General features: G+C 42.1%; 1 protein-coding gene across 1 annotated transcript; it reads right to left on the bottom strand.

Annotated features, from left to right (window-relative positions):
• Positions 1–1,070: 1,070 nt before the first annotated feature.
• Positions 1,071–4,820, bottom strand: LOC101468986 (mariner Mos1 transposase). Its single transcript, XM_024803575.2, has 4 exons — positions 4,607–4,820; positions 4,052–4,253; positions 3,307–3,543; positions 1,071–2,920 (listed from the first exon to the last, which is right to left on the bottom strand). Exons 2-4 carry the CDS (start codon positions 4,065–4,067, stop codon positions 1,713–1,715), a joined length of 1,461 nt encoding a protein of 486 aa, XP_024659343.2. The 5' UTR covers positions 4,068–4,253; positions 4,607–4,820; the 3' UTR covers positions 1,071–1,712.
• Positions 4,821–8,924: the final 4,104 nt, after the last annotated feature.

Genomic DNA, 8,924 nt, shown 5'->3' with positions numbered 1-8,924 from the left:
TTATCGGCATATGCTGCCATCAGAATTTCGGCCTCAAGCGCTGTGAAATACATTGACCGCGCCTTCTTTCCCTCCGTCTCCATGGTGACTCGCTTAATCTGTGCTCCACTGATCAGGGCTTTATGTATCCTCGTCCACGCGCTTCACTTGGGGTTAAAGCAACTCCGCGTTGACTGAACTACTTGTTATCAGCCTTTCTGAAACCGAATATTCCGAGTTGGACAGTTCGGGGTTACTCAACCCTGAGTATCGTTTTTCACTCTGAGTTTTCTAAACCGGCTTCCTGAAACAGGGCCCTGGTCTCCATTTCTGTTTGCTTCCTGTTTTATTTTGAAGTTTAGCTCCTTGTGTTTTCTCTCTGTGTGTTCACTTCCTTTGTTTATTCTTTCCCCCTGATGCTGTTTGTCTGGAGTTCACGTGCACATTTACTTTTTATTGCCTTTTTATCACAGCGTGAAGGTTAATAACATTTTTAATAACAGCTTGTTTGTAGATTATCTGACTTTAGGTCTGCTGTAATCTGAGATGGGTTCATTTATTTGCTAGGCCGAGCGAGGCCTGTGAGCTGCTTCATGCCAAAGTAAAGAATGATGTGTGGATGTTGTCTTGGGCATGTGGAGGACAGACACTGAGTCAGCAGTGGAGAATGATGGGAAAAAATGTCTGCTAGTCGGTGCAAACCAGGTCTCTGGGTTTCACTGTGCTCTGGAGTTTAGACATTTTTGGTTATATGTTTGAATTTGAGCTTCTTTGGGGTTTTTCCTGCGTCTCCAGTGTTCAAGGTTTACACTTTTCTGTTTATTGTATTTTTAGGCTCATGTTTATTTGTTCCCTTTTAAATTCCAGTATGCTGTGGATCCCTGGGAATACTGAGTTTTGCTTTGTGTTTAATCGCTCAGTTTTGTAAGTTATCCTCTCTTTATTCTTCCTGCATCGTCAGTGTTTTGTGGTCAGCGGTAGTTTCTGGTCTCTGTGCCTCTATTATATTCTATTACGTTCCCAGTGCCCAGCAAACTACAAACTAAAAACTATGCTGTGTAAAATAAAGACTGAATGCAGTGACTTCCAAATCTCACAAATCCATATTTTTATTCACAAAAGAACCCAACAAAATACATCAAATGTTTGACCTGAGATGAAAAACATTCGCTCAGTTTGGCTTTTATGGCAGCAGCACATCTCAAAAAGGCTGCGAGAGGGACTCAAAATAAACAGCTGGAGGAAGTTTTTCATGACTAATTACAGCAACAGGTCAACAACATGACTGGAATAAAAAAACATTTCTCAAGTAAAGGTTCACCAGTCTGCAAAAAACAACAAGAAACATCTAAAAGTTGTGGAACAGTTTCAGAATAACTATCAATGTAAAACTGAAGACTTTGCCAATCTAAACATCAACACCACCTATCATCAAAAGATTCAGAGGATCTGGAGAATTAATATTGGATCGCTCTGATCATGACAATAAGACCCATCCTTCTCTTTTTTGTTGTTGCTCTGTTGTTATTTACATTTTATAAAGTGATCCAATTGTAAATATGCACATGCTGACATATTTACAACGGCAATGTACCACCTACCATTTTCACTCTACTTAAACAATAAAAAAAGTTATATGTAACAAGATCAAACATCAGTAAAAATGCATGCTAATGCAAAAAAAATAAAAATAGAAAAAATATGAAACAAATATACAAAAATATGTATTCAATTCAAATCTGGCCACCATCAGCTGCAAAGCGGTTGCCTTGCACAGCAGCACACCACACCCAGCGCTGCTGCCACGCTCTGAAAGCTCTGCGGAAGTCCTCTTCTCCCAGTGAATCCAGTACTATCAGTGACGCATGCTGGAGCTCTTCCACTGTGTCAAAAAAATGTCCCCTCAACTTGGCGTTGATTTTGGGGAAGAGGAAGAAGTCGCAGGGGGCCAAATCTGGTGAGTGCTGTGGGTGAAGAATGAGATTTGTGTCGGTGTAGCAGAAATAATGGCACTCTTTCAGTGCGTCGTGGGCGGGTGTGTCGTCGTGATGGAGCAGCCAGTCGCCTTTCTGCCACAGTTCAGGTCGTTTGGCCTCGATGTTCTTCCTGAGACGCGTCATAACACTGAGGTAGAACGGAGCATCAACCGCCTGACCGTCGGGAACAACTTCCCGATGCACCACCCCGTGAATGTCAAAGAAGACGATGAGCTTGACCTTGAACTGGCTCCTTGTCGGATTCACCCTCCTTGCTTTTCCAGGCTTGCAGCCGTACACCCAGCTTTCATCGCCAGTTATGATCCGGGACATGAACGTTGGGTCATCTCGCGTCTGTTGACGGAGATCCTCGCAGGCTCGTAAACGATACTGCTTCAGCTCGGGAGTGAGTAGCCTGGGCACAAGCTTGTTAGCCACTTGGTGCAGGTTCAAAGTGGACGTCAGGATCGCCTGGACCGTTCCGAATGACACGTTGAGAATGGCAGAAATCTCCCTCAGAGAGATCCGGAAATCCTGGCGCACAAGTTGATCAATTTCTCGGATGTGCTTGGGAGTTGTGCTCGTGCTGGGTCGCCCTGACCTGATTTCATCATCGACGGATGTTCTGCCATTTTTGAAACGCAAATACCAATCCTTGCATCTTGATCGGCTCATTGCTTTGCTGCCGTAAACTTCCTGAAGCATTTTGAAGGTTTTCTTCACAGATATCTTGGTTTTCACGCAGAATTTGATTTTTTCTCTCTGTTCAAATTTGAGGCGTTGCAATGCATTGCGGGACGCAATACTGAATATTGGCATCGGAAAGGTTCTGGGAGCTGTTGCACATGTGTCATCCTCCTGCAGTCCATCCTGGCCAATGCAGCGTTCCTGGAAGAAGTCCGAGTCTTCAATCGGGCTCCGTTCATGGGAAACCTCTTCTTTAATATCAAACAGATGATGGACACCTGCAAGGTACACACAGATGGATGAGCATATTTTAAAAAAGCCAAAATGCTGGGTGTATGGGGACACTGGTTTCCAGTATCCTGCAGAATGGACTCTAACCTAAAGCCCATCTCACAGAGTTACATCATTCAATCGAATCACAGCCAACTAAGTTAAAACGAAGAGAAACTAAAATAAAACAAATCAAATTAGTGAGGTGACTGTATTCAATGGATTTCATCACTTGTTCTTAAATCTCGCCCTAAAAATACCCTCCATATTTTAATAACATTACTGAAGTGAAACTAACAAAGCCACAACAGAAGCAGACAAAATATAAAACCTGATTCCTCACAGAGAAAAAATGTTGGTGCAGTTTCATAGTTCAATTTAATTTGTTTGTTACCTGAGCTGCAGGTCTGAGTCTCCTCCTCGTCCTTGTATTCATTTTTAACATGATGAAACAGTGAGTGCACTTTCTCTTCATTTTCACTCTTCACCGCAGCAGCAGCGAGCGGGAAATCAGTGATGTCAGCTTCCTCCTCCTCTTCCTTCTTTATGCTGAGGAGCTGTGAGACTTGCTGCTCCATATCAGGGCTCCAGTCATCTGGTTCTTCTTTGATTGGTAACAGCTGCTGAATATCTGAAAGGTACAAGCATCACAAATGTATGAGCAACAATGCAATGAGAAACAAAATTAAATTCTTCCGTGTGGCCCTGAAACACAATCAAAGTTTCTTTACTCATTAGGAAAATGAGTTCTCGCCGTTAGTTATCGTTTCGTACACTGACTGGAGCTTCAAACTGGACGTTTCTGTCATTAGCAAAGCCGCCTGCATGATGTTTCTTTGGTAAACACCAAGATACAGGACAAGATCACGTGTATGCTGATGGTTTGCATCACTTCATCTCAGCAACTATTAAAAATAAAATGTTTCTACTTTGTTTTAAAAAGAAGCCTTCAGAACAATATAAATGTTAAGGTTATTTCTGAACTTGGTAAGTTTTTTGGAAGAAAGGTTAGGTTAGGTCAGGAATAGATGATGATGAAAGCAGTGATAGAATTAAAAGAATCACTTTGTACATTTGTAATAAGAATGACTTAGTTTAGCGAACATCTAAGTGCTAAAAAGCAGGCAGCCAGGACTTACCCATGGTTGAAGACATCTTTCCTCTCGTCCTGCGGTTCAGACTGACTTCTGGTGACTTCTCAGGTTTTTAACCTCTCCTGATGCCTCAGAGTCGTTGACCCACCCATTCACCCTTTTGGGTTTGTTGGGTCAAGGTGTGAAATGCTCCGAGTCGTCTGGGATGCCCTGCAGGTATCTGATAAGAGGGGCAGGGTCCAGCTTCCTGGAACAATAACAGTTACTCCAGCATAACTGTCGTTACTTCTTTCACTCGTCTTTCACACCACAGCCGTGAACTGAAGGTGAACACTTAAATGTTAATGTAATCACTGGAACAAAGGTTCTTCTGCTAAAGATGCTGTTGAATCCATTTGTATCAGTGTCCTAGTTTCCAAATCTGCAGGGGGTTGAACGTAACTGGACATCACATTGAATGTAAATATTTCCTGTCCACTATAACTAGTCCAAGTACTAATGTGATTAAATCATTTACACAAAAGCAATATTTCATTTCCTCAGCTACGTGTTAATGTGAGCAGGAAGTTGTTTTAGACAACAGAATGAATGAAAACTCACCATCGTCTGTTGATCGACAGGTCAACCTTAAAAACCACCAACCTCTTGTGGTGCCTGATGTCACATGTGCTGATTAGAGCTTCTAAAAACATAATTGAATTAATCTGTTAAATAATTTTGAGAATTTGGGTCTACACTGTGCTGAAATGAGGCAACTGGACTTGAGTTTCTGAAGCCTTTCAACTCAGATCTCAAAGGCTCTACAGCTGGTGCAGGGCGGCAGTTAATCATCTGATTGGATCGTTGAGAGTCGTTGATTCTCTCATTTTGCCTTTGTGTTAAATTCTGACGCACCCAACAGCAGTGGGAGACATTAAAGGCACATGAGTGAAAGTTTATCAGGCCATAATGGTCCAGTTGTTGTGCTCTGATGTGTTTCTACATTCAGGTGCAGATGGGGTTTTGGGTCCTGACCTCAGCTGCTGGTTTTCCTTTGTTGCCAAGTCAAGTTTACTTTCAAGCACATTAAAAGAAACAGCACCCGTTAACCAAACCGTCCACAGTTAGACGAGTAAAAGACATTTAGGAAGATTTTAAAAGTGTCCAATGTTGTCCTGATGTGAAAGGCAGTTTGTTTCACACACTCAACAATGATCCTTCACCCTCAGTCAACAGGAAGCAACAAATCTGAGTAGCTGAAATGGGTTTATTTAATCATTAAGGAAAATGTGGTATCATTTTAATGTATATCAATCAAGTACATTTTACGCACCACTGTTTACAATCTTTACACACCACAAATACACAGAAGATTTGCAGTATTTTAATGCACAGCATCTGCAGACCTTCTGGTGACTTCTCAGGTTTTTAACCTCTCCTTATTGAGAGTTTTTAATTTGCTTTTAACTGTAGACTCTGGTTGTGCTGCTGTCCTAGTAACCTTAGACCTGACAGCAGCCTTCGACACTGTCGATCACAACATACTGTTATCCATTCTAGGCCCCCTGCTGTTTACTCTGTATTTGCTCCCTCTGGGCGATGTGCTGCGCAAATTTAATGTGTCCTTCTACACCTTTGCTGATGACATTCAGATCCACCTCCCTCTGAGGTTAGACTGTAAGGACTCTTTGCAGCCGTTATTCTCCTGTTTGTCTGACATTAAGACTTGGATGGCTCTTAACTTCCTACATCTAAATGAAAGTAAAACTGAAGTCATTGTGTTTGGGCTTCCTAAAGACCCCAACCTTTCCTTTGATTTTATGGGACCCCTAACTTCCAAAGTTAGGGGTTCCTCCATTAAGAGCCTCGGTGTTACTTTTGACATTACTTTTAAATTTGATAAACAAATCAGCTCCGTAGTCAAGGGATCTTTTTTATCATCTACGGATTTTAGCTAAAGTCAATTCCTACCTGTGCAGGAACGATCTAGAAAGGGTGGTCCATGCTTTTATTACATCACGGCTGGACTACTGTAACTCCCTTTATGCTGGTTTAGATCGTTCCTGTCTGCATCGCCTCCAACTGGTGCAGAACGCTGCTGCTCGCATGCTGACCGGTTCCAAAAAGAGAGACCACATCACTCCGGTCCTCTGCTCTCTCCACTGGCTTCCAGTTGCTTTTAGGATTGATTTTAAAATTTTACTGCTGGTTTTTAAGGTTCTTAACGGTACTGCACCTCCTTACCTGGCAGAGCTTCTTAGCATTTACCGCCCCAGGTGATCTTTGAGGTCAGCAGACCTTAAGCTTTTAGATGTTCCCAGGTACAGATTAAAGACTAGGGGAGAGAGGGCTTTTGCTGTGGCTGCACCCAGACTGTGGAACAGTTTACCTCCTCACATCAGATTCTCCACAAGCCTAGGAACTTTTAAAACTGCTCTTAAAACTCACCTCTTCTCATTGGCTTTTAGCAAGGTTTAACTTATTGTTTTAACTTATTGTTTTATCAGTGAGGTGTTTTATGTACTTGTGTTTTATTGTATTTTATATTTGTATTTTATTGTACAACACTTTGGTCAGCCTTGGTTGTTTTTAAATGTGCTTTATAAATAAACTTGACTTGACTTGACATGTGCTGATTAGAGCTTCTAAAAACATAATTGAATTAATCTGTTAAATAATTTTGAGAATTTGGGTCTACACTGTGCTGAAATGAGGCAACTGGACTTGAGTTTCTGAAGCCTTTCAATTCAGATCTCAAAGGCTCTACAGCTGGTGCAGGGCGGCAGTTAATCATCTGATTGGATCGTTGAGAGTCGTTGATTCTCTCATTTTGCCTTTGTGTTAAATTCTGACGCACCCAACAGCAGTGGGAGACATTAAAGGCACATGAGTGAAAGTTTATCAGGCCATAATGGTCCAGTTGTTGTGCTCTGATGTGTTTCTACATTCAGGTGCAGATGGGGTTTTGGGTCCTGACCTCAGCTGCTGGTTTTCCTTTGTTGCCAAGTCAAGTTTACTTTCAAGCACATTAAAAGAAACAGCACCCGTTAACCAAACCGTCCACAGTTAGACGAGTAAAAGACATTTAGGAAGATTTTAAAAGTGTCCAATGTTGTCCTGATGTGAAAGGCAGTTTGTTTCACACACTCAACAATGATCCTTCAACCTCAGTCAACAGGAGGCAACAAATCTGAGTAGCTGAAATGGGTTTATTTAATCATTAAGGAAAATGTGGTATCATTTTAATGTATATCAATCAAGTACATTTTACGCACCACTGTTTACAATCTTTACACACCACAAATACACAGAAGATTTACATGTACATACATTAAATTAGTTAAAGTCAGCAGTCACAGTATTTTAATGCACAGCATCTGCAGACCTTGGTGATCTAGTGAAAAGATCAGACAGGTAAGAAAGTGCTAAACTGTGCAACCCTTAAAAGAATCAGTAAAATAATTTCTGAAGCTGATTGGCAGCCAGTGCAGGAGATATGTGGTCTTGCTTCCATGTTCCAGATAATAACTGTGTTTTTTGAACCATCTATAGTTGAGTGAACAGTGACAGACTCACACCTGAAGAAAGACTGTTGAAATAGTCGAGTCCAGATGAACTTAAGCCACTGACACCTCTCAGAACATTTCTGAAACACAGAAATGGCGTGTATGTGCGTCACGAGTCTGTAAGACTTCGTGTAAACTTGCATGTTTTCTGTGTTTGAGATGGGAAGAGATGGATCAAATCAAATCAAATCACTTTTATTGTCACATCACATGTGCAGGCACACTGGCACAGCACATGCGAGTGAAATTCTTGTGTGCGAGCCCCACAAGCAACAGAGATGTGCAAACACAACAACACAAACGAGCAAAATACAAGAATGGCCAACCTGAAACTAATAAATATATGTACAATATATAATAGTGTATGCATTTCTGGATGTGTATACTAAATATTTTCCTACGTGTGTGTGTGTGTGTGTGTGTGTGTGTGTGTGTGTGTGTGTGTGTGTGTGTGTATACACATTTTTACAAATTAAATAGTAAAAAAAATAAAATAATAATAATAATAATAATAATAATAATAATAATAATAATAATAATAATAATAATAAAATATACAGAGTTGAATATGTGCAAAACAAGTGGCATTTATATACAGTATGGAGTGCATAATGTTGAAGTTCCAGTAGTGAAGCTGAGGTGTCTATGACGTGTTCAGCAGTCTGATGGCCTGATGGAAAAAGCTGTCTCTCAGTCTGCTGGTACGGGACCGGATGCTGCAGAACCTCCTTCCTGATGGAAGCAGTCTGAACAGTTTATGGCTGGGGTGACTGGAGTCCTTGATGATCCTCCCCGCTTTCCTCAGGCAGCGCTTCCTGTAGATGTCTTGGAGGGAGGGAAGCTCACCTCCAATTATCCGTTCAGAGCACCGCACTACTCTCTGGAGAGCTTTGCAGTTGTAGGCGGTGCTGTTGCCATACCAGGTGGTGATGCATCCAGTGAGGATGCTCTCAATGGCACAGTGATAGAAGGTCCTGAGGATGCGGGGGCTCATGCCGAATCTTTTCAGTCTCCTGAGAAAGAAGAGGCGCTGCTGCGCCTTCTTCACTGTTTTGTTTGTGTGTACTGACCACGTAAGATCCTCAGCCAGATGTACTCCAAGGAACCGGAAGCTGCTCACTCTCTCCACAGCAGCGCCGTTGATGGTGATGGGGGTGTGTACTTCTCTGCACCTCCGGAAGTCCACTATCAACTCCTTTGTCTTTGCGACGTTGAGGGTGAGATGGTTGTCTTGACACCAGTGGGTCAGGGCGCTGACCTCCTCCCTGTAAGCCGTCTCATCACCGTTGGTGATAAGACCCACCACTGTAGTGTCGTCCGCAAACTTCACAATGATGTTGGAGCTGTTAGTGGCTGTGCAGTCGTAGGTGTAG

The sequence above is a fragment of the Maylandia zebra genome, linkage group LG8 (assembly GCF_041146795.1).
Source record: "Maylandia zebra isolate NMK-2024a linkage group LG8, Mzebra_GT3a, whole genome shotgun sequence".
Classification (NCBI taxonomy): domain Eukaryota; kingdom Metazoa; phylum Chordata; class Actinopteri; order Cichliformes; family Cichlidae; genus Maylandia; species Maylandia zebra.
This window is presented reverse-complemented; position numbering and strand designations above follow the sequence as displayed.

Coding starts and splice junctions, on each gene's coding strand:
- LOC101468986 (XM_024803575.2), bottom strand. Junction 2,921..3,306: donor GACTCAGACCTGCAGCTCAG/GTAACAAACAAA, acceptor TGTACCTTGCAG/GTGTCCATCATCTGTTTGAT.